Source organism: Haliotis rubra, unplaced genomic scaffold (assembly GCF_003918875.1).
Source record: "Haliotis rubra isolate DU_JTF1 unplaced genomic scaffold, ASM391887v1 Scf89, whole genome shotgun sequence".
In the NCBI taxonomy this organism is placed as follows: Eukaryota; Metazoa; Mollusca; class Gastropoda; order Lepetellida; family Haliotidae; genus Haliotis; species Haliotis rubra.
The window spans coordinates 1,169,670-1,197,203 of record NW_025767623.1 but is presented as its reverse complement, the minus strand read 5'-3'; the positions used below and the strand labels follow the sequence as shown (position 1 = coordinate 1,197,203).

At 38.5% G+C, this 27,534-nt stretch overlaps 1 protein-coding gene across 1 annotated transcript in view; it reads right to left on the bottom strand.

Moving 5' to 3' along the window:
* Positions 1-16,830, bottom strand: part of LOC124263597 (protein turtle homolog A-like) — a 422,989-nt gene extending 406,159 nt beyond the window's left edge. The window contains 1 exon segment of the mRNA XM_046698249.1: positions 16,582-16,830. Within this exon segment, the coding sequence (XP_046554205.1) occupies positions 16,582-16,639 (58 nt within the window). The 5' untranslated portion in view covers positions 16,640-16,830.
* Between the last annotated feature and the right edge of the window lie 10,704 nt (positions 16,831-27,534).

Below are 27,534 nucleotides of genomic sequence, written 5' to 3'. Positions count from 1 at the left end.
TAATCATATTATACAAAGTTTTGTTTTATTCTTGGCGGTGCCAAATATACCACGGATGCTGCAGTATGGATTGATGAGGAAGGTATATCCATCCTCGTCATCAACGGCACTGTTCAAACACAACATAATATGTCTGTCTTTTCAAAACAGACTCTGTGGACTTGAAATATGAAATGCATGTTTAATTGGGCTTGGCTTCCGTCTATCTACTGTCTCAGGCAGTTTGAGTGAGTGAGCGAGCGAGCTACTGAGTGAGTAAGCGAGCGAGTATGGTTCTACTCTGCTTTCAGCAATATTCCAGCAATATTACCGTGGGGGACACCAGATAGGAGCTTCACACATTGATATGCATCTAATTGAATTGCATCATTCCAAGATATTGTATCGTATCGTGTAACTTCTGTATTGTCACACCTCTAATAATATTTCTGTCTTCTCAAAACAGACTCAGCAATAATCGAATCTGGACCAGACAATCCAGTGACCAACAGCATGAGCATCGATCTGCAGAATTGGGAACCGATGGCATGTGTCAACCAAGTCAGCGAGTCTGACCACCCGATCCTGTTAGTCGCCTCTTACGCCAAGCTGTTTAATTGTTTTATGTAATTTTAATATTTAGATCACTTGGTAACAGTACTTCCATCAATATATGATGTAGATTGAGTTTCTTTGCTTCAAGATCACTTTTAATAAATTAATACATGTAGATGAAAAAAGATCAGATTGACCTGTTTTTTTCATGCATGTGCTGGGATAAGAGTACTTCTTGTTATCACATCAAGGCAGACAATTCCACAGCGTTGGAGAAAATTGACATCAGAAAACTTTTTATTATTTCATGATGGAATACAAATTCAGGATGGGCAGAAAATTTCAGGAAGAAGCACAAAAAAGGTACTGACAGACTTTTACAAAAATTACTTTACCATATTTTCAATTTAAAAAACATAGTCTTTAGGTTGTGGAGAAATGTTAGTCTAAGGTTTATAGAGCCGGCAAACTGCCTGGAGTCATTTCGGTCTTCCTCTTTCAGAAAGCCATGCTTGTCTCCAGAGGCAAGTAACGTTATCGGGCTCGCTGATCTGGTTGATGCATGTCATCATATCCCTATTGCACAGTCACTGGATTGTCTGGTCCAGACCATTTACAGACTGCTGTCATATCGAGGGAATATTGCTGGGAACAAACAAACAAAAACTCTCTTCCTCCTTTTAACAGTTTCAATCAAACCCTCCGGGTCAATGTTCGGGTGAATGTTTTTTCGTGTTTTTTTGGAAGCAAAACTCCCCCACTAAGTGAGGACTGATAAAGACAAGATTACATTTTAATTAGTGTAAATCATGGAGATCACCTGCCATTGTCATACAAAGTCCCTTCAGGCCCAAATTGGTTGTCACGTGTCAGCAATGCTCATTGTTTACGTCTCATTAACGGCCCATGATACTGCCCAACGACAAGCAAGGAAGGACTTCAAGAATGTCACATGACGTTAGATATCCTTCCAGTACAATTACTAGAGATTTCCTCACAATTACTGAACACTTTAAAAAGGATGAACCTGCCTGTCTTGCTCCATGACGTTAATATGATTCGCAATGGCCCCCAGCACCGAACAGCCATGATGAGTTCCATGTTGATTAATGCTGACTCATAAGATCAGGGCCTTGATTTTCGAAGCTCTCTTAGCCCTAAGATAGTCGTAAGTGCCATACATTAACATTAACTTACGACTATCTTAGCTCTAAGACAACTTCGAAAATCTAGGCCCTGCTTGCCAGAAATTGTCGTAAAACGGACATAACACTGTACTGACCACACTCATACTGGAAGACTTGCAGGGGTGGAAATAACCCATTGCCCGAGGTCCGAGTCCAGTTTTTTTTTCTGTCGGGCAAGCAAATTTGTATATCACACTGTACCGGTGTCCAGTTCACTTTCCAATGTTAATTATGTTGTTCATTTAAAAAATCAGCAAGAAAACCGTCGGTATAGTGGAAAAATTATCAGGGCAAGTGACTTTACATGTGCCACTGTACTGGAGTACACTATCAATTTTAAAGGTATTTCCACCCCTGACTTGTCTCACACAATATCGCTATAGGGGCGGTGGGGTATTGGTTAAAGCGTTGGCTCGTCACACCGAGGGCCCGGGTTCGATTCTCCACATGGGTACAATGTGTGAAGCCCATTTCTGGTGTCCCCCACCGTGATATTGCTGGAATATTGGTAAAAATCGGCGTAAAACCAAACTCACTCACTCAGTCATGATAAGGATCTGTTTGCCAGAAATTGTCGTAAATGGACATTACACTCTGTACATATACATGTCCAATGTACAGACTTGTATCACACAATATTGCCATGACAACCTTTATACGCGACCATCACTGGTCTAGTCAGGATCTGTTTTGAGGAAAGCCCCATCATTAGGACAGCTTGGCTCAGCTGTGTGTTTCCAGGTCTGCACTGCGCCTGCAACTCGACATCAGGCCGGAGATTCATGGCTTGAACCACGATCTGCCACGTGAGACCTTCTTACCGTCTTTAGTGATCAGACGAGTGAAGAAATGAGATTCGTGAAATTTCAACTATAGCTTTGGTGAGAGACTGATATTCTTGGTTTAGAAACATGTTTTCAGGTGACCTTGAACAATGCTTTCAGCAACAAGAAGGTACTGTGCAACATGAAGATATAAGAGAAAATATAAGAATCCTGCTCTGAAGAGTGAGTGAGTACGGTTTTACACCGCTTTTAGCAATATTCCAGCAATATCGCAGCAGGAGACAAGTAGTAGTAGTAGTAGTAGTAGTAGAAGTGGTAGTAGAAATAGTTCTAGTAGTAGTAGTAGTAGTAGTAGTAGTAGTAGTAGCAGCAGCAGCAGTAGGAGCAGTAGAAGCATGACGACCCATTCTACTTGGTCGTTCTTTCAGCAAGCATAGTTGCCGTGGACCTATTCAGATCCACGATCCATTGTGGGTTATACAGACAAAGAAGTCACGTTCAGCATCAGGTGAGAACAAGGTGCCAAGCAATTCTGAAATCATCACCTGTAACCATGGAACCATGCACTGATGCATTGTGGGCCTTGTGACTCCTAGCATCTGTCACAATATGCATGATATCCACTTGAAGTCATGCAGTACCACGTTTCATTATTTCATGGTGAATACGTAACATATTCTGGCACACAATGATACTGCAGACAGACACTCCTATCCCAGCAGAGTGAGTGAGTGAGTGAGTGAGTGAGTGAGTGAGTGAGCGAGCTTATTTTTACACTACTTTTAGCAATATTACAGCAATATCATGGGAACACCAGAATTGGGCTTCACACCCATGTGGGGAATCAAACTCCGGTCATCAGCATGATGACGCCTTAACCCCACCATCCATAGCAGATGGATAACTTCCCCAAAATATGACCTACCACTTAATTAATAGCTTGAGTGGTAGTCACTCGTAATTGATAAATTTTTCTAGCAAATTTCTCAACTTGATTCTACGACGGTTATAGGGTCAGAGGGATATTTTGCTAATTCAACATTTTCTGTAAGACCAGCTGATCATACTTAAAACTTATGAAAGGTCTTTGTCCATATTTATCAAATATGAAATCTCCCATCCCTGTCCATCTGTCTAACTCTCCTTTGATTCTCCATTTCCAATAACCGAACCCGTGAAGGTCCGGGTTAGAATATTGATCTTCAGTAACCATTGCTTGTCGTAAGAGGCGACTAACGGGATCGGGAGGTCAGGCTCGCTGGCTTGGTTGACACCTGTCATTGGTTCACAATTCAATGTTCATGCTGTTGATCACTGGATTGTCTGGTCCAGACTCAATTATTTACAGACCGCCGCCGCCATATAGCTGGAATATTGCTGAGTGCGGTGTAAAACTAAACTCATTCACTCACTCCAATAACCGAACTCATCCATGATTTCACGTGTGATCCTCTAATTTCCATCACATCTGTAACTAGTTGTTAGGAAATTCATCTAACTATCCAAGATACATGAAATTTTAGTTGTATGAGGCTGCAACAGAGGCATCGGTGAAGGTCTCAACATCAACGTCCATTACGCCACGATTATCCTCTTTCCTGACAGTTTCAACGCAACGCTGATGTTTCATATGATAGAACTGTGCCTAGTTTGACATTTGAATGTTATTATGTCATACATGATTATTGATATAGCAATAACCTTGCAAGACTGAAACAGAACAGACTGCCAACATGGCAGTTCAGTCCCATGAACTTGGCGCTCATTTAACCATCGACTAAAACAGGAAGACGCAAAAACATTTCTCTGATAGCTTTGAATATATTTGCCATTGTAACACAGACCCAAAAAAATCAATTCTCATAATGATATATTTCCTAACATGCACATAAGAAATTGTTTTTTGATACGTTTTTCATAAGAATATGAGATGAAAATCTACCACGCTATTCATATGCCCATCTAGGGCCCAGCCCTGACTCTGGATCATAATGAGAGGAGTTATCAGATATTCATTACATCATTAAACGAAAACAGTTAGGAAACATGAATATTTGTGGGATTATTTTTTTGAAGTGATGATGGAGGACACAATAGCAAAAATATATCCTTCAACTATTCATGATCCTAAATTTGGGTATCAGTATGCTGTACCTGCCTCAAAACCCGAGAAGATTTGTGTTAGAATTGGTTTTCAGTAACCCATGCATAATGTGAGTGAGTGAGTGAGAGAGTTTGGTTTTACTCCGCTTTTAGCAATATTCCAGCAATATCACATCGGGGACACCAGAAATGGGCTTCACACATTGTACCCATGTGGGGAATCGAACCCGGGGTCTTCAGAGAGTACAGTGGATGCTGTAACCATTAGGCTACCCGCTGCCCCTAACAGTGTTGTCAGATCAAAAAAAATTCACATAGTAAATCTTTACGACGCCAGTCCTCTACACCCTGCCTCACCCACATTCCCCACTTTTGAAGCCCATTTCTGGTCTCCCCAACCCTGATATTGCTGGAATATTGCTAAAAGACTCACTCACTCACTCACTCACATACCCCCCCACCAAACCTACCACACTGACAACTCCTTCATTTTGAACACAGCTAAAGCAACACTGTCACACCTTTGGTAATACCTTCCTTTGGTAATAACTTTCACAATTTACATATATTCCATTTCAAAATCCATAAAAATATCTTAATTAACTATCACATAAAACAGTACTTTTTTCAGCAAATAATTAATTGGCATGAATTACATACAAGTAATTTTAGTTTAACAAATATCAGTATAAGAATGAGGGTCTTTCAAAGGCTCCTTGCCTTAACCCTAACATCAAAGAGGTTTTTGGGTGAGTAGATTTAATTACATATACTCCCCAAATATACTTTTATGATATTTCATTTTCGTTCACCAATATCTCTAACTACATCCATTAAGATACTAATTGAGGATCAGTTTCATTTTACCTGGGCAGTTTAGCAACACATAATTATCAAATTTCATATAATATTTTCACAAGTCAATATATTTTTCATGTAGAATATTAATGTCATCTATATATTTTCGGATACTAATTGTGCATCTGTTGGAGTGTATTTGATCAGATATATCACAACATAGATATCAAATTTCATTGAATAGTTTCATGAGTCAGTACAGTTTAGAATATTAATGTTATGATCAGAACAATGTTTATATGCAAATTATACATGAATTGTAACCTCGGTATTTGACCAGATATATCACAGCATTATTAAATTACATTCAATATATTAATAAATCTCAGTAAATTGCATATTTTTAGTTAGATTATTGATGTTATTACATTTTGGTTTAGATACCAATTGTATACCTGCTACAATATATATGATGTTATCACAGAATAATTATCACATTCTGTTTAACCTTTTCACGGAATTAGCATATTTTTCATGAAAAGTATTACTTGAATATGTTTATGACACCAGTGAAGATCCAGGTTAGAATAGGTTTTCAGACAAATCCCACGAGGCCTAAAATTATTCAATTAGGTAGGTACAGTTCATTAGGCTACGTGGGACGTCATGCCTCACAGGGCGGTGGGGTAGCCTAGTGGTTAAAGCGTTGGCTCGTCACGCCGAAGACCCGGGTTCGAATCCCCACATGGGTACAATGTGTGAAGCCCATTTCTGGTGTCCCCCGGCCGTGATGTTGCTGGAATATTGCTTAAAGCGGCGTAAAACCAAACTCAGTCAGTCAGTCAGTGAGTCATGCCTCACAACAACCCAAATCAATTTCATGTTTGTCATAAGAGACATCATCGTATCCCAATTGACTACATCAGTGCTCATGATGTTGATCACAGGATTGTCTGGTACAGATTCGATTATTAACAGACCTGAGAACTGAGTCGCTGAGAACGGATTTAAACAGCAAACAGCAAATCTGAACAGTCGTTTGATGAAACTAATTCATCAGTCCCCTTATCAAGAGTAATCCCATCAACGACTGGTCCACAATCAACCAATCTATCGAGTGGTTGGTTCTGCCTGGTCAGCTGACCCCACAGTACTAACCTAGATACTAATGAGACTTGTTTCAACATCAATCACAGCATTTCGTACAGGAAGCTCAACAGCTAACACACAAAGAACATCTAAATTGTATGTGCAAGATATTTTTATGGATTAAACTTCTTTGTTTGAAGAAGTTTTATCCATAAAAATATCTTGGACATCAATGTACAACTTCTTAATGCCACTGAAAGACATCTAAATTGTAGTTTACCATAATTTCTACACGGCGGTGGGGTAGCCTAATGGTTAAAGCGTTGGCTCGTCACACCGAAGACCCGGGTTCGAATCCCCACATGGGTACAATGTGTGAAGCCCATTTCTGGTGTACCCCGCTGTGATGTTGCTGGAATATTGCTAAAAGCGGCGTAAAACCAAACTCAGTCGGTCAGTCATTTCTACAATTTTGGTCTTCATGCCATATGCTTTTTGTAAAGATGTTATCTATTTAGTTTATTCATATTCTCTACACATCTGGATGATCATTATCAAAATTCCAGGATATGTCTGGAAATAGTGGACTATTTTTGTTTACTTTGTACAAAAAAAGTGAAATAAGAAAATATATACAATTATTGAAATAATATATAGTTTAAATATATTCAATTCAAATGACTCCAATAAACACAGATAATAGACAGATTACTAGATAATAGGAATAATAATCATGCAAAAAAACCTTCAATACCGATACATGATACAATATCCAATTATTGAAATAACATTTAATTTAAATATATTGAATTCAAATGATAGCAATAAAAACATAGATAATAGATAGTTTAAAGGTAATAGCATACAAATCACGAGAATAATAACTCGGAAATGGCCCAATGTTGAAACGCATGGATGCTGCCTGTATACATTATTTACAGGTCTTGTCAGTTCCATGCACATCAAAGTGGATAACGAACTGAACATTCCACCGTCATACTGTTGACGAGCTGTTAGATGGTTTGTCGCTCGTCATGGACCAGTGCATATAATGAGTCAGAATAGCACAATATTTTCAAATGCTTTTGAATAATTTGTTATTATCGCTGATACGCCATTACTAAACAATATCACAACCTGTATCTGTTCAACAAGACAAGGCATCAAACTGTGCAATAACCATTAGGTTCATGATATAATCATGTTCGGTTGTTATCATAATATAGTTTTGTTTTATTGATAACGTCCCAATTTCTTGTCATTGATGTTGCAAGGCTTTTAGATGTAGTTGATTTCTCAGCAATCTCTCAGTACCCAATGCATTTCAAAAGACACCAATTTTCCAAACTAGAAAATCAGGGGGTTTTGAATAAAATGTCATTAATTCATACTGTACTAGTAAGATATTTATCAAGTCAAAATATCAAAGCATGTTTTAAAGGAAAGCACAAAGTTTTGAAAACCATGGCTATTTTGTTAAAAGTGACACATCTCAATGACGGTTATCGTGAAGTTTTTACATAAGTAACTGTTCACTGTTTAATCAAGGTTGCCTAACATAGAGGTGAGGTGAAGTGAAAATTGGGTTTAACGTCGTGCTTGAGAATATTTCGCTCATATGACAATATGCATGCGTGTGTATGTGTATGTGCGACTGCTTGTACTAGCCCAGACTGAAGCTGGTTTTATAGTGCTAGCTCACTGAGATACCACGCTGCAGTGAAGCATGAATACCCCACTCAGACACATTATACTGACTCCGAGCCGACCAGTCCTTGTTGTACCCATTAATGCCGAGCACCAGGCAGGGACCAACAAGTACCATATTTTAACGTCTTTTGGTATGACGCGGTCGGGGATCGAACCCGCGACCTTCCGCTCTCCGCCTAACATAGAGTCCAAATAACCATTAGAGGTGCCATATCATCATCATCATCATCATCATCATCATCATGTTGTTTGGGTGTGTGAGTGTGTTAGAACCTACACCAAAACATTGCTCTACGAAGTTGTTCATCCACACATTGTTCTCCCTCTATCCTGATTATGTCATTATATGTGAAATTATATTGCACCTTTTTCTCATGTACCACAGTTAGTGGGCTTGTCTGAGAATAAACAAACTGGAAAAAAAAACCCAAGCCACCCTGACATTAAAACCAGTACAAAACATGAAACTGTGTGAGGCCACAAACACAATATAAATATTCAAGTGGCAAGAAACACACGCAAACACATCTCATAATCCACATCAACCTCTGTGATTAACAATTCAACAACTTGGATCCCCAAACATCCTGTCCGTAGTCATACCACCCAAGTAATGCTCCCACTTTCGTTAATTACAGGGTGATTGCATCCTGATCAGCTGCGGGACCCACACAGGGCTTCCTTCCCAGTCTGTCCGCGGCTTCCGTGTGGCCGGTCAGCCAGGCAGAAGCACATCCACAACTCACCTGTACAAGACCTTGTTAAGCTGTCTTCAGAGACTTATTGTAAACGTGAAACTCCACCCCAAATACAGAGGTGCAACCATATGATGAGGATGAAATGTATCCCAGTAAACCGGTGCAATAGGAAACGAATCCCGCAAATAAGGCGGAGATATGATTAATATTTACATATATTCATAATTTATATGTATCTTTTTCAACAGTTATGCTCATTTGAGTAAGTGAATGAGTGTGGTTTTATATGTTAGCAATATTACAGCGGGGGACACCATAAATGGGCTTCACATATTGTACCCATGAATCGAACCCAGGTCTTCGGTGTGACGAGGCAATGCTTTAACCACTAGGCTACCTCACCACCCAGTATTCACATAATAAGGGTTCGATTCGGTTTGTATTGCGATACAGTACTTTAGGTTCATATTGCATCCCTTTTAGCAAGTGAATCACAGCCTTATATAACTTGTTTTTATTTCTCAGCAAATATATGAGTGAGTGAATTGGGTTTTACGCCGCTTTAAGCAATATTCCAGAATTGTGTTTCACCCTTGCGTATAGGAAGCAAGAATTCGCGTCCTGTAAAGCCCTGATATTATAAACTCACAAGCTTTGTTTGCCATGAAAATGGTTTGCCAATAACAAGGCCTTTCAAATCTGAAAAGGTCATTTATCTAAATTTCTTGCAGATCAAAATGAAACTATTACCCTAAGATACCGTCACATGAGAACCGTCATCTAATTTTCCCTGACGCCATCCCGTCATCAACCGTAAAAAGTAATAGCATCATTACCAAATCAGGCGTTGTTATTGCAAAGCTTCATACAGCTGACTATGAAAACTGATACAATTTAAATATGAATCATCACAAGTGTTGAGCTATCATGTATCACATCATACAGGTAAATCTGCCGGTCAGCGATACATCAGTGGGCTGCGACATCCCAAGGGATGCTGATACTGGCTCATTACATGTCAAATGAGCCCTAATCCCATCCTCCGGACCAGTTCTGTATTTGCTGAAGCTATGCTAAGAGTAGACTGACTGACTGACTGACTGAGTTTTAGTTTTACGCCGCTTTTAGCAATATTCCAGCAATATCACGGCGGGGGACACCAGAAATGGGCTTCACACATTGTGCCCATGTGGGGAATCGAATCCGGGTCTTCGGCGTGACGAGCCAACGCTTTAACCACTAGGCTACCCCACCGCCCTGCTAAGAGTAGAAGAATTTTAAACATTTGGGGGTTTTGTTATGTCATTTACAAGGGGGTGGTTGGGTAGCCTAGTGGTTGAAGTGTTTACTTGTCACACCAAAGACCCGTGTTCGAATATTGCTAATAGCAGCATAAAACTAAAGTTACTCACTCACTCACTATTATTTCAAGTGAGTCCTTCAGGCATGGGGAAGTGCCATCATGACTTTAACCATGACATTGCCACACTGATAACAAAAGCTTCGAAGAATTTAAAAAATAAGAAATAAAATCTTTTGTGATATTAGCATTATCCATGTGCCACCATTTCTGAACATTCTATTGGGTTTTTTATTAGAAAACTAGTTGATAGTTGTACTCAGTTTGAGTGTTCCCCAATGAATTCATCAGATAAATTAATAAAATATAAAATCTTCGATTTGTTGATATGAAACAGAAACCAATCAGTCACTGATCAAATTAATGAATAAATCAAAACATGACAGGCCCATCTTCAGTGCCGGTTGATGTAGATTAAATTGGTGTCAAATGTGTCAGATTTGTAAAATTAATTAACGTGAAAATGACACATTTTCTCCATGTAAGTACGAGATATCATGAGTGGCCAACAGATGTACATCATCCAGATTGAGGCGGTAAGCAAAAACTGGTGACTGAGAGACTTAAAGGAAACAAGCCAAGATTGTCACAAGAAGAGGTAATAGTGCCCCTTTTTATGCAAAAACTGGTGACTGAGAGACTTATAGGAAACAAGCCAAGACTGTCACAAGAAGAGGTAATAGTGCCCCTTTTTATGCCACTTTTAGCAATACTCCAGCAATATCACGGCTGGGGGACACGCTAAATGGGCTTCACACATTGTACCCATGTGGGGAATCAAACCCGGGTCTTCAGCGTGACGAGCACACGTTTTAACCACTAGGCTACCCCACTGCCCCTGAAGCAGTATATCATGGTGAAGTGTAATTAATAGACTGTCACACTGTACATATATGTTACAAAGGCTTACATTTGGACGTTATATGTGTGACATTATAACCTTGGTAGACAATAGGGCCGGCTAAAAAGATTGAGAATTAGAAATATTGTCGCTAGGCAAAAATATGAATGATTATCGATATGAATACTGTGTCGTCAATAATATCAACAAAAACTTTTGTGATAAAAGACAATTCTAATTTACTCACACAATGCTAGTGTTGGGAATTGGTTGAAATCTCACAATTGATGATTGGTTAAATACCAACGACCAATCATCGAAAAGAAATTGGTTAGCATCATATTTTAGATCTTCCTATTCAGGTTGTAGTTGCAGATAAGCATAAAGGAAAAAACATTTGGTTCTCTGTTTTTTAGAAACTGCACAAATTACATTTGCAGATTTCACACCCAGTGTAAAATGATTCAGTTTCAGTGTAACATTAACTTCCCTGATTCTTCAAGAAATATTCAGTCATGACTTTTCAGAAAGTGAAGTGAGTTTTCTTAGAAATAAACATGTTTTCAGGCCCTGACAACGTCCTAGATATGTTCCATCATCAAGTATTTCAAACTCTATTACAGCGGTTCCAAAATCGTTTGTGTTCGATTATGAGAAAATTTGATCGATTGCTTGGTCGTTAGGCCACTGCGACCAATCTTCGATTATTTCAATTAATCGGACCACCACTACACAATACACAAAGTTAGGTTTTCATTCCTGGGTTGCATCTAAATTATGTTCAGGACGCCGGTTGTTAGTAATCCATGCTTTAAAGTTAAACATCACCACTGACCAATCATGTGAAATATATTCATTTCTTTCAGACTTTTTTGGCATTATTACTCAAAGTACTTCTCTGATTTTTATTGATATTGGAGATCGATAATTTGTTAACGATTATTGATGATCTGTATTAATTGCCAGGTCTAGTATGTGGTATAAACAGCTTGTTACTCCACAGGGCTCGACGGATATAACGATATACATTGTGTGTGTATATACCACATGGTATTACTAGCAGATTGCACTCTGCAGGAATCTACAATATATACTCTTCAAGGACTGGATACAGATGCAATAACACATTGTGTCTAAACATGTGGAACAACTAGCATCTGTCTCTCTGCAGGTATCAACAACATACTCCGCAGGGGTTCCAAACAAATTATTTTTATTGGTTCATAAAGGCTCATTGACCAATTATGAATATTCAGATTGCAACAATACATTTTACAGTGTTGATATTTTTCTTCATGTTATGGTCACAATAGGCTACATAACAATCTAACAACTAGTGAATGAGTTTGGTTTTTACGCCGCTTTTAGCAATATTCCAGCAACATCACAGTGGGGAACACCAGAAATGGGCTTCACACATTAACAACTACCATTTCTAGGAGTTAAATTCCTGTGTCATAACTTGACCTGTTCAAAGGCTGATATTTGGACCTATTTCTTCAGTCAGGAACTTTTTTAATCCACTGTTAAAAATATTGTTAAAAACTTTTTTTGTGTTATGGTGAATTTGCCTTAAAATTTCAGTTAAAATGCTTCAATTAAAAATCATTACAGGCAATACATGCATAAGCTCCACCATAACAGTGATGTAGATTTGGGCTAGTGAAGAACGTTTTACAATTAGTGTCCATTCAGGTTAACACTGGCACCCATGAATTGAGTTGTATAGCTTGTATTGATACAATGGGCCACGTAATGTCAAAATGTTGGTTGAATCAGTACTTTCACAAAAAGGCTACTCGGTTAATACAATGTACAATGTAATGTCCGACACATAGTACAACCTTTGGCCGCACTTTTTTATTACTTGGTTTACAGGTTTTTTTCAGCAATATTCTTGTCGGTAGGTGGTAAATGTTGTTTTTTTTAAATGCTTTTTCAGATATTTTTTTCCCCCTAAACAGTGATTTTATGTTTCAATATTTAAAATTTTTTTTGCAAAGATTCTAAATTCGTAACAGAAAGCTAATTTCAATAAAGTAGCTTTTTAAATTATTTATTTGCATTTTATTCATCTGCAGTATTTAAAAAATGGAAAAATGTTGTTTTTTTCTCCCACTTTCTCAAAAAATTATGGTTGGCGGATCCGTAAACTAAGTAATAAAAAAAGTGTGGCCTTAGGAGCCAAGAGCAGGTCTGCTTTCCTCTGGTTCATTGTGTTTGATTATCAATACCCTCTTTGTGTCAGTTTGTGGTGTCCCCCGCCGTGATGTTGCTGGAATATTGCTAAAAGCGGCGTAAAACCAAACTCAGTCAGTCAGTCAGTCTTTGTGTCAGAATTCGCAGGAATGTGTTGTTAATCATACCACTTTAAAGATACCATTTCATTGTATCTAGTTTACTTTTGTAGATATCATTTCAATTGGTCTTCAGTAACCCATGTCATCAGTCATAAACATCAACACCACCAGTAGTCGACCTGAGAAGATCCACGCTAGAATTGGTCTTCAGTAACCCATGCTTGTCGTAAAAGGCGACTAATGGGATCGGGTGGTCAGGGTCGCTGGCTTGGTTGACACATGTCATCGTATCTCAATTACGTACAACGATGCACATGATGTTGATCACTGGATTGTCTGGTCCAGACTTGATTATTTACAGATCGCCGCCATATAGCAGGAATATTGCTGAGTACGGCCTTAAACAACAAACACAAACTAAATAGAGATAATGTTTACAGTCACACAGGGCTCAAGATATCGCCGTATCGGCGTATGTACGGATAGAAAATATGCACGATACGGTAGGAAATAATTTAGGAAACAGAGCAGATACGCACCACAGCAATGGTGTATGGTCTTAAAATCATTTACAGACGTATTTATCTGAAAAAGTATTGTTTTATTGTTTATTGACCTGTTTACACAAGAGTAGCAATGTTGTGGTGCATATATAAAACAAAACACAAGATTACTGATACGCCATTATTTTCCATTCAGTACTCTAAATGTACTCCAGTACTCCTATATTGAAAAAATAAGGAGTACGTACTCCTGATGTTGAAAAATTATCTGGAGCCCTGACCATGCAATTATCTTTCTTCGCTAAAGTAAACGTGACTTCTGTGTGTGTCCAAGAACATATTTTATATCTGCCATGAAGGCAATCATAACTCTGACTTCATGCACATAGAACCCGATATGAGGTTTGTTTGATTGTTTAACGCCACAGTCAGTAATGTTCCAGCTATTTGATGGCCATCAGTAAATAGTCATGTCCTGACCAGACAATCCAGTGACTGACATCTACGTAATTGGGAACCGATGACACGTGTCAACCAAGTCAGCGAGTCTGACCATCTGATCCCATTAGTCGCGTTTTACGACAAGCATGGTTGCTGAAGGTCAATTCTAACCCGAATCTTCAAGACTGGAGACAAGCATGGGTTACTGAACACCAATTCTAACCTGAATATATACTCATGCAATAATGGTTGACAAGCATGGGTTACTGAACACCAATTAAAAATTGAAGGGGTGAAACCAATTCTAACCTGAATATATGTGGTATATGTATCAGAGTCGTATTTAATTGCTGAATAGTGTTTTGTTTGTTGTTTTGGTTGATAAAATAACTAGCCTCTCGTGATAATCACTAATGTGGATGCTATGGTCAGAACAGCACAAAAACTTGCAATTGGACTCACACGGACAATATAAGACGAAAACAACAATATCAAAACAAATAGGCTTGTAATTAAACCTATCTCACATCATGGCTTAAAGTTTGCCCGATCGATGCTATTTTCCTTAATACCATCATTACTCATAAACATCCCCATCCAACCATGTCCACAAGATTGTATCTAACTGCAATTATCTGCTCTGTACCTCTCCTCGGGTTTTTTCATGTAAATCTTTAAAAAGATAACTGATGATACAAAGTTCTTATCAGTCAGTTGGAAAATAGCATCATAAATGATGAAGCAGCCTAATGGAAATGTTTTATCTTAATACGTATGAAGAACAAAGTCACTAAAAAATATATATTTTGACTAAAAGCAATTTCAAAAAGACGTATTTTTCAGCCCATGTGAAGATAAACTCATTGTCTTGTCCCATCTGAAACCCAGGATTTTGCAAAAGGTAAATGAATTTATAATCGAATTCTGATGGAAAATATACTTTATATGTATCATTTTCATTGTGTTTGCAAAAAAGTGTATGTCAAGAGAGTTCCTTTGTTCCATTAATAATAAATGTGAGATCAATATTGACATTAAGCAGTTTTGTTGAATGTTTGTTAATCATGAAAATCTGTAAAACAGATAACAATTGCTGATAGCTGCTTTTTTAGTTTTATTTAAACAGGTAACAAATGATATCATCAAAATGTGCAAAAAACAACAGGTTTTAGTTTGTATTCCATTGAGGGTAATTTAAGTGATCACCTCAATTCTAAAATGACCTTTGTGGACAATGGTGATGTTTGCTGTTACATTATTTAAGTTTAAATAATAAATGACTTTTAAAACATTAAATAATTGCTGTAAAGCATAGGTTGTATAACTGCTGGTATACATACTCAATGCGAATTACCATATATTTTACTGTGAGATACACTTTACTTCAAAAAGACTCAAATAGAAGATCTTGTAGGCTACCGCGAAACTCATTTTCGCGTGCGTTATTCCATGGTGTTTTCGTGAGTGACAAGAAACTACCTGTGACAATATCTCTTGGTTTTAGGAATACAGTAAAACAACACAATTATCTGAAGGCGAAGTGTCTTTTTTTTAAAAAGAAAAACATCTGCGATTTTGGACGACGTCCATAGCTCCGTTTTGAAGCCGCCCGCCAGGACGCGACGCACAGGTAACAGAAGTTTGAGAGCTGAATGATCTGAAACCAGAGACATCTCCAGAATTGATCTATTTCTTATTTCTCAGCGGCAACCGTCGATACACTAATCTTTACGCCGGCACGAATGACAGAAGAAAGAAAATTGCTACATTTGGAACCTTGCCAACTTCGACAAACGTGTGACTGTGCAGTTAGATTTGCGTTAGTCAGAAGACATCGTGTACTGTTATTGTCCCGAAGATAATACCAAGGAGAAAACAGCTACCGCAGTGGTATATGAAATTATCTGTCGTAGAACTCCGGAGCTGATAGTTGTAAGAAACGTCGTATTTCAGCTTGCCGACAAACAAGCCAAAGTGACAACTACTGTAAACAAACGCCTGTAAGCCCCACGTGTTACGTGAAGTTTGACAAGCGCTCCGCCGCTTGGCTCTCGGTGCACATACCGTTACTCACGGAGAAATAGCTGCACTGTCGACTTGTCAACAGTGCAATATGAATGAAGCAAGCATATAATCAAGCACAATTATCTAAATTGCCAACCGACTCGCTGCACATTGCATATCTTGTCCGGCAAATCTACAAGAAACTCTAAAGAAAGTGTGTTTACTTACCAAAAATGAGTAAAGCGATTCCAGTTAGAAAAACACATGGTATCAGGCCGAAATTCATGACAGTATCCACTCCGCTACTGCTAAGAATTCTCCATGCGATTGTCACAACACTTTCTATGGTTATTAAGTTCCTAGCTTCGAATTTGTGCACAGCCAATTCAGTGGTACAATATGAATCAATGCTTGCATCCTTCTCTGTAGACAGTGTGCGGCTGTTTGATCTCAACCAGCCAATCAAAACTGGCGTACCTTCAGATTCTGACCAATCAAATCGTACATGGGAACAAAAGAATGAAACACTTTGACAAGGTCAGAGGTTGCTTGGCGCGCGTGCACCTGTTGATTTGTGCCCTCTGTTGGCGATGATAGGAACTAACTCGAGAAATCGATAAATACTGCTTTCCTTACAACTGATAGTACAACTCTGAGCGAACCTCAAACGAAACTACCACACTATTCGATCACACACAACCAACATGTTTTCCATTTTGAGCATTACAATGGGTTCTACTAATACCGCTGTACTCATATACAACTAATTATTAATGTAATATCAATCTTACTTTATAAGACATAACCGATAAGTTCTTTCTTAATAATCGGAGAATGAATATGTTTATCAATTAAATTCAACAGCATTGAATAATTAATAAATCATTTTGTACTATGAATAATTATTATATTTTATCTCGTGTTTGAAAACAACAGGGTGTCTTTAAACATATACCGCTCTATTTTTAGATTCCCTTCAGTCAGTGATATGTCATATGGTGTTTGGTCTTCACGAAACTGACAACTCAAAATGGGTATAGTATTGAGCTGATGATAATAATCATATTTGTTGCCCGATATCTTTCCGTTAACGTTTGGTTACGGTCCGGTAAAGCACTTGCCATGGGGCATTAATCCGGTAATTTGATCTTGGTTGATTGACATCTCATGATCGGTGGTAGGTAACATCACATGATAATTGGCCAATCAACGCGTAGCGTATTGCCCGATTCGCTGTGTCGTTGCTTGGAGTGAGTGAGTTTAGTTTTGCGCCACTTTTAGCAATATTCCAGCAATATCACGGCGGGGGACATCAAAAATGGGTTTCACATATTGTACCCATATGGTGAATCGAACCCGGGTGTTCGGCGTGTCGAGCGAACGCTTTAACCACTAGGCGACCCTACCGCCCCGCGATGCATGAAGTGAGTCGCGGGTTTGAATCTCAGAGTTGTACCCCAACTATTACTTTTGGTCTGTCAACACAGCAAATTGAGTGAGTGAGTTAATATTTAACGTCACATCGGCAATATCTCAGCCATATCGTGACGAGAACATATTTGACATTGAAATAGAATATATGTATATGATAAAAACCCGTCTACGAAGGACAGTAAAACAACTAGAATATAACAATTACAACTAAAACTAGTGTGGAAAGTTAAAACTAATAGCACTATTTGGACAATACAATATAAAAACTGGCTGTAGATCGCCAACAACTGAAGGTAGATCACCAAACTAGGGACCATGGGGACTTACATTACTTTTGCTACCTGCATGGCCCCTAGCTAGATTTATATCATCCCTTCAGGGCGATTGAAGTCAAATTTAGCCAAAATTAAAATGACAAGAATACTACACTTAAAACAACTGGTAAATTTAAATTTCCTTTGAATGTTTCGGGACTTACGTACCCTCTCAGGACAGCAAATTGAAAGCATTGGACGAAATAAGTAGGAATCATCACAATAATTACCACAATGTTCTCACACGTGAACAGCCGGGTTAGAATTAGTATAAGGTTGGAATCAGCAACCCATGCTTGTAGTAAGCGGCGACTATCGGGGTCAGGTGAGACTCGTTGACTTGGTTCACACGTGTCATCGCATCCCAATTATGTAGATCGATGCTCATGTATAGATCACTGGATTGTCTGATCCGGACTCGGTTATTGTTGGGACAATGGTGAGTGTGGTGTTAAATAACAGGGGAAAACCTGAGAATAAAACAAAAAAACACAATGTGCTGGTGACTTCGACAAGAACAGGGCCTAGATTTTGGAAGCTCTCTTAGCGCTAAGATAGTCGTACGTTAATGTTAATTATGGCACTTACGACTATCTTGGCGCTAAGAGAGCTTCGAAAATCTAGGCCCAAGTCCCCAAAATTCCAAGATAAGATAAGATAGTATTTTATTTAAGTGTCACATGATATACATTACTAAAAAAGTGTAACACAGAAAAAACGGTTAAAAAGTATACCATCCGTCCATAAGGCCTACGAGACACTATCACAGATAGGTATCATAAATAAAATCGTAAATAACGATAAAATACATATTTGCCTATGCAGCACTGAGGTGTTGTGTGTGCACTAACTCTATGACATCGGCAACATGGCAGCCCACTCCAAATCCATGTCTGCCGGGAACAGGGTGGTCAGGTTTGGACACTGCTGGTCCGGCGAGAGACGCTGTTCCTTGCCAGTCACTGGATTGTCTGGTCCCATATTGTGTACATGCCTCCCTTAAATTACGTTGCTGGAATAGTACTGAGTGCGGCATAGGTGCTCCGTCACTACTTCATACTATCCGAGGGCGGTGGGGTAGCCCAGTGGTTAAAGCGTTATCTTGTCTCGCCGAAGATCCGGGTTCGATTCCCCACATGGGTACAATGTGTGAAGCCCATTTCAGGTGACCCCGCCGTGATATTCCGGGAATATTGCTATAAGCGGCGTAAATGCTATAAGCGACGTAAACCTAAACTCACTAACTAAACTATCCACGTCATCGTTAAAGGTCACATGCAACCAAAAAATCAAACATAATTAAAACACAATTATCACTTATTTGTGACATATAATATACATTGCTGGTTATGAAAAAACATATAAACAAAATTATAAGCGTACAATCGCAAATCAAAAGTGCAATATTGTGTACTTCGGTTTACTTCCCAAGAAACGAAGCAGCCGGGATACCGAACCCAGTCAGAGCGGGTGGGTGTGCACTCAAGTGTAACGGTTGGTTCATTTGCAGATGCCCTCACGGCTTATTGTGTGTGTATATAAAGAGGTGTTGGGTTTTGTAAATACATGCTCATTTTTTGTGTATAACATTTTGCAATCAACAGACATCATAACATGTCATGTGTTCAAGTATCACACCTGCCTGTCTGTGTAATAACATAATGTGACAGAGACCGAACTCGGGCCATAAATCAATGCATTTTGTTTATGGTGTATAGCCTGATTGATGTTAAGTTCAAATTGCATGTGGTCAGTGATAGCAGCTGTGTATTGACTATTGTCATTAGCAGACAGGCAGGCAGACACACAGGTGTCAGTAAAACAAGACATTGAGTTTTGTCTGTGACAACGACATATCTACATCGCAGTTAGAAATTCTGTCATAGCTAAATAATGACATTGCTTTCAAGTATTGAACTGAGAAAGTGTCTCGGTAAGAAGAACGTGTGGTGAAATAGACAAATGAAATTATATAAACAGTTAATTTACTGTCATAACATATAAAATGCTCGCGCCTGTGAGATATCAACAAACATTAGAAAAATAGCTCACACCAAAGCCTTCAGCGAGTATTCACCGGACAACGCGCTTCCAAGCTGCACGGACCTATTTCACTGCGCACGTGCTATGAGCGCAGCCCAGCTGTTGAAACCCGTTTTCCCCAGAAAAGTCTGGGGAAAATTATTGAAACGTTTGAACTCCGATTTCGCGCGTTTTTTTTCATCGAGTTATTTTTCAACTTTATAAGTTGAATTTGCATTTTTGACAATTTGTTTCGGTAAGTCCATACCGAAAGGTATCAGAATCTGCAAAGTTGTGTTTTACGTTGCATGTAAAACCTTTTCCCACGCTTGTTTCCCAACAACTAATCCTACCTGAATATTTGATAAGTGGCACATCGCCAGTAACTCATATTCTGTGAGGACGGAAGCTTTTAATCATGTTTCATCACGATCCAAGGTTTTATAGCATGGGTAGAAGGACATAGCTCTCGGCGAGGAGCAGCTGACTTGAGTGAGTGAGTGAGGGTGTGTGTGAGTGAGTGAGTGAGTGGGTGGGTGAGTGAGCTCATGGGTGGGTAATTGAGCTCATGGGTGAGTGAGTGAGTGGATGGGTAATGCTGCGTATTGTCAAATAGATCGTATTGCAACATACAGCGATAGCGGTTTCCGTATTGCGATAGACATATTGCGACATAGTCATTAAAATGAACATGTTTATTTTTCCCCCCTATTTTATATTAATAAAATATGGTAAAATGGAGACCAGGGACTTTCTCCATTTTCAATCTGAAATCTAGACTTGCTACATATTTTAGACTTGCATGGGCTATACAGGAGATATTTGTTTTAGAATCTGTCTGACGGACTAGGGTAATACCGTACAGTCCTAGTAAATGGGTGGGTAAGAGTGAGTGAGTGGATGAATGGGCGAGTGAGTTACAGAGGCGGTGAGGTAGTCTAGTGGTTAAAGCGTTGCCTCGTCACGCCGAAGACCCGGGTTCGAGTCCCCACATGGGTACAATGAGTAAAGCCCATTTCTGGTGTCCCCCGCCGTGATATTGCTGGAATATTGCTAAAAGAGGCGTAAAACCAAACTCAGTCAGTCAGTCAGTGAGTTACAGATACATTCATTCATTCGCAACAGCCACGAAAGCTGATTTTACTCCGCATCTTTTCACGAATTTAGTATTCTGTCACCCGGCCATTTCAGGAACAAAATGTAACGTATGTTGCTATTTTCTAAATCGAAAATATAAACCTTTTTAAAATAGTATTTCTTTTAAATGCAAGACGTCCCTATTGATGTGTTTCGATTGTATTATATACGTCGTTTTGTATACCTCTGCGTGTCTCAGTTTCATCCTGTTCTAACGGATTCCACGTATATCACACGGGTGTAACAAACTAGGTATTGGTCGTACACTCGCGGCTGTGGGCGGTGGGAGTAGCCTAGTAGTTAAAGCGTTCGCTCGTCAAGCTGAAGCCTCGATTCGATTCCCCACACGGGTACAACACTGTAAATAAAACGTTGTCAATTTGACAATTTTAGCGTTGTCATTATTGCTTTGACAATTATAAGTTGTCAGTTTGAACATTGAGAGTTGTCAGTATGACAACCCATGTTGTCATTGTGACAACATTGCGAGTCTTATACTGATTGCTTTAAAACAAACATTCATTAGATATGATATTTAGATAGTGTTAACGATCATGTTTATAGTTTAACCACGCGTTTTACACAGGATATGTCTTGACAATAGTTTATTGTCAAAGCGTTGTCATATTTTGAGTTTACTCAAACTTTGACAATACAAGGTTGTCAAACTTGACGGATTGAGCGCATGCGCAGTTCCAATGTCCTTCACAGCGAAGGTCACAGTAAATGAGTTGTAACGCGTCGGCAGCGTCAACGTGAGCAGGAAGAGTGGTAATTGTAAGTATATGCAAAACACTTTTACAGTTTCCTTTCATTAGATAACTATAGAGTAAGAATACAGTGTTTCTGATTCTAGCATTGTCCATATTAACGGAAAATGATGAAGAAATGTCTCAACTGGTCAGCACACAAATTTGTGCACACATTCCGAAGAATAACTGGCCATATAGCCTTAGATATAACACAAATATCTGTCGAGTAATAACATTAAGTACTTACGTGTGTTTTAGAATGTCACGATGTTCAGTTTAAGCGCACAGATTTTCTATTCCATTATTTTCAGGAACACGGTTTACATTTGACAACCTTCATTGTCACATTAACAACAGATTGACAATATATTAGAGTTACCTCCCTAGCTCAGTCATACCATTAGAGTTACGTCCCTTATGTGTAAGATATCAGCATTAAATTGGTTATATATGTTTAACTTGTACAATTTCAAGTAAGAACTTCCTATTCAATGATATATCTCAAATTGTAATGTATCTGTAAAGCCAATAATATCATTAATAAGAACAGTCTTTTTTGTTTCCAGATATCCTCTGTCTTATCAGAATAATGATATCATTGACGTCTTATTTCAAAGATGGACTCATTTGGCGACTGAAGTTTATTTAGAAGGTAAGAGCACGAGAGTAAGTTTCTCAGATTTATTTTGAATAAACATGTATTCCATGAAGTCCATAACTTTTAATCTTATGTTTTGTCATGTTTTCTCTCATATTGTATAATTTGTAACAGTCACTCAAAATTTAAAAGAAAGAAATAAAAGTGTGGGTTTTTTTTTATCTTTTCACAAAATAGTTTATGATTTCAGATCTGTGCAGAATACTCTCGACTCACAGAGACTAACATCGCAGACAATGAACACCGGACTGGGAAAGGTGTCTGAAAGAATCTATTACCTAATCAGAAATTCATCGAAAGTCCAGGAGTATGTCAAATCTTTGATGAAAGACGTGGATACAAGAACTGATGAAACAGAAAAAAGTGTAAGCATGTTTTTTCCTGTTTCAGCCGCTATTGCGTAAATATAGCTATACACCCAATGAATGGTTGGTCCCTGAAAATATAATCTATAAACAACTTTTTTATTTGTTTCACGGATAATTTTATGCTCCAAGTAATTTGGACAGTGAATGGAAAGATTGTAGCTTTCTGAAAACCTGATATATTTTTCATTAGGTGATACAACAGTCTGGTTGTGTAACCATGTGTTCAGTTATGCCTACAATTAGTTATGGTAATAGTGTCAATTATGTTATACTCTATCCTTTGTACAGATGCAGTACTGGCCACAGTGCCGCTGTGATATTGCTGGAATATTGCTAAAAGCGGCGTAAAATCAAACTCACTCACCCACTGGCCACAGTGATCCTGGGTCTTCCCGGACTCCTAAGAGATGAGGCAAAGATCTTCATTGTAAAGGACTGTCAAGTGAGTTACACTGGATAGTGTTACATTGTTAAAAAATAGGAGCAATTATGAGTTGATGTTAATCCATAATTCGTTGTTCTACATCCTATAAGTTCGAAAGACAGTATTATGTTCAAGTACTTTTTATCCAAAACGAAAATAAGTATTTATGGTATGAATATTTATAAGTAGATATATATTTATGTCAGTATGTTTTACATATGTTAATTCCTTTAACTTAAGTGGCGCAAGGGCACACCTTCTGTACGGCGTAGAACAAGTATTTCATTTCCATTTATAGGTTGCAATTACATCCTTCATTCTGTGGGATGGAGTTGCAGAGGAAGCCTTCGTGGACGTTTGCGTTTTCCATGTGTTTTCTGAGGGACAGAAAGTGTACACTACAGACAATATTATTGATGCCCTCAAGGTTTATCTGTCAGTTTTTTACATCTATAATTTGCAATGTGCACAAGGTCTCAGCAAGTCCCATTTTTTCTTGGACAACATTTTGCTGAAAATCAACAATATATTGATGGGTAAAAACAACTTGAAAACCAAGAATGTTGAAAAATCAGTCAAGTCCATGATCTCGAAACTAATTGCAGGAAATTGAATGTGCTGACTAGAACAGACCGGAGTCAATTGTAACATTGGGAAATAGTCCATAGGACCATAACTGTGAGACTAAATATTCTATCTCATGCCTTATATTATAAATACTCCCCACTCCTCTGAAAGTAATTAGGAGAGTTTCAGATATGAGTTTTTTAGATAAGTAACTTTAAAGTAAATTTAGACATTCTTTGTGTAGAAGTTGAGAAATGCGGTGATATCTTGAAATTTGTTCTATACTCACACTAGACAGAAGACAGTAACCACATGCAATGACATCTGTGTGTTTATTACTCTGCCTTTCTAATTCAGAGTTTAGTAGAAAATTATTTCAACGAAACATGTTTTTATTTAAAGTACTGTGAGATGTCTATGGAGAGGTAACGTTTGAAGTTGATACAATGTTTGATGGTATTGATGATTTTCCATGACATAGAAGTACAATTTTCATGATCGGATATTTTTGCATGATTGATTGTTTAGAAATAAAAGAGATTGTTTTCCACACAAGTGTTCATGTTTGTTTTCACAAGATAATGCTTATTCCTAAATGCATGAATTGTATTTTGAAATTATAGTCATACTTACCGTATGATACTTATATTGTTTGCCATTGTCATTGTGACAATCGAAATGCATTTAAATTGACATCTTTTCCATTGCCAATCTTGAAGATATAACATATTCAAATTGAATATCTCTTGACAACAATTTGAATATACAACCATGTGAATGCATTGTCAAAAAGTTGCCCATTGTCAAATTGACAACTCAAGTTGTTATCTTAGGCACCCCCGTTTGACAACTTTTTAGTTGTCAAATTGACAACTTTTTATTTACAGTGAATGTGTGAAGCCCATTTCTGGTGTCCCCCGCCGTGATATTGCTGGAATATTGCTACAAGCGGCGTAAAAATAAACTCACTCACTCACATCGCTCCTGAGGCGTGTAATTATTTGTCACTATACTTGAAGTTGCTGTCCAAAATGAAACATACATAATCGTTACAAAAGTGTTCATAAGATGATTTTACACAATTGCGCAAGTGAAAAATCGACTTTAACTGAAAATGTTGATTTTGATGAGATTTCTTACAAGAATTAAAAAGGCATCGCCACACCGCAACAGAAATCACCTTCCAGTTGAAATTGTGTAGCAAAGAACATGCACTGTCTGGCTATAAAAATCCAGATTACTTTCGGCATTCGTTTTGAAGGAGTTTCAAGGTCAAATCACTATGCCACGCCTTGACGCTGCGACACGGAACATTGCAATTGAAAGAATGCACGCTGGAGATTACCAATTTTTTGTTGCCAGGCGTCTGAATGTTAGTCTGAGCACGATATCACTGCCTTGTAGCTCGTTACAACCAAACAGGTATAACAAATAATCGTCCCCTTACTGGCAGACCTCGAGTCACCATTGCAGCCCAAGAACGGTACATCCGGGTACTACATTTGCGTGATCGTACTGCCACGGGGTGAGAGCACAGCAGCCAGGGTGCCTGGACTTCGGAGGATATCCGGTCAAACTGTACGGAACAGGTTGAGAGATTGGACTGAGAGCCAGGTGACCCGACGTCGGGACCATGCTACGTGGTCACCATCGCGCTCAACGTCTCCGTTATCTAAACTTATCCGGGGCGGTGGGGTAGTCTATTGGTTAAAGCGTTGGCTCGTCACGCCGAAGACCCGGGTTCGAATCCCCACATGGGTGCAATGAGTGAAGCCCATTTCTGGTGTCCCCCGCCGTGATATTGCTGGAATATTGCTAAAAGCGGCGTAAAACCAAACTCAGTCAGTCAGTCTAAAATTATCCACTTATAGTTGTAAAGACATTACCTTCTTCTAAACTGATGAAAAAATTCATGTACTAAAGTTTATTAGTGGACGAGCTATACATGTTTTAAAATACGACATTTTCGCAACAGATTTCTGGGTTATGCGTTTCTTTTTTTAAATAATATATTTACAACACGACGTTTCTGGGCTACTTCTTGCCCCTTCATCGGGTGAATTGTCCAGTCCAGTCCAGTGCAGGTCCAGTCGACGTCCATCACCTGATGAAGGGACAAGAAGAAGCCCAGAAACGTCGCGTTGTAAATATTAAAGAAGCTGTAAATCCATACCATACGTTGTTTTCAACCTACCTCGCTATAACATTTTAACGGTTACAATGAAGCATTCCATGACCGTCTGCTGCAAAGACTGTATTATACCAGAGGCCCAGATAAGCTGCGTATCCGGGTAAAATACGCATAGAAAATTTCCAATTACGCATTGAAAAATAATTGTTGCGTACCAATTACGCATTAAAAATGTTAGATACGCAAAAAGTTTAAAACAAATGCGTACGAAATATATTTATAAAAATCGCTTGCGTAATGAAAAGGACATCGATTGCTATCAAGTTGTACTGTTAGCATTGGACATGTGTTGCACTGTCAGTAGAGGATGAGTGATTTTTTATGAAATAATTTCCATTATATTTAAGATGGTTTTGATTAGGTATGACATAAGGCAGCACATACCTTAGGTGAGTAAAATGACTGAAATACGCACATATTTGAAAGCAGTGGGTAACGGAAAATGAAATACCCACTCAACATTCATAATACCCACTCCAAAAAAATACAGTGGGTACAATACCCACATGAGCTAAATCTTATCTGGAGCTCTGTTATACAGTCCCAGAACCACATTATATTCCCTACTGCCTAGCCCACCCTGCCATGCTAAAGCCCTAAATGAAGCAAACGTTTTAACAATTACAATTGTATTATAAAATATTCCATGACCGTCTGCTGTATAGACGGTCCTATACGGTGTCCTCCCATTTGTGAGAACTCCCAGTTGTGAGACACATTAATTAATGGTTCAGTGCACACAGGTGGTGCTTCCCAATCCCTACGATGAAAGTGGGAACAGCCCTGTTGCTGAAGAGTACCCGTAGGAGGCATAGTTCATTAATGAGACACAGAAGACATTGTTCATTGAAGAGCATGTATTGTTTTCAATAAAGAAGAAGATAAATACTGAAATACTGAAAAAGATTATCATTATATTTACACAGAAGAAATAGTTAATTAAATACTTCATTATCATTTTTTATTCACACATTTTGATGATTTGCGTTATTATGATGTTTGTGTGTCATTATAAAACACTTTTTTACATGGGTCCATATTTGGCGATTTTGACACTTTTCATATTTTCAGCAGTTTGCCGACTGGATCAAGATACTGCCTGTGATTTTTCGTTCCATCGGCGAGTTGATCTTTGAGTCTATGTAGGCGATTGTCTATTTCCCTATACACGCGTTTCCTCGATCGAGGGGCGCCTACCAGGTCGAGTTGGCACAGCTTGGTCTTCTCTGCCTTCTCTATTTTCCTGATGATTTCCATAAACCTGAAGATGTTTGGATGGCGATGACTGAGTGTAGCATTCAATCTACTGTGAAA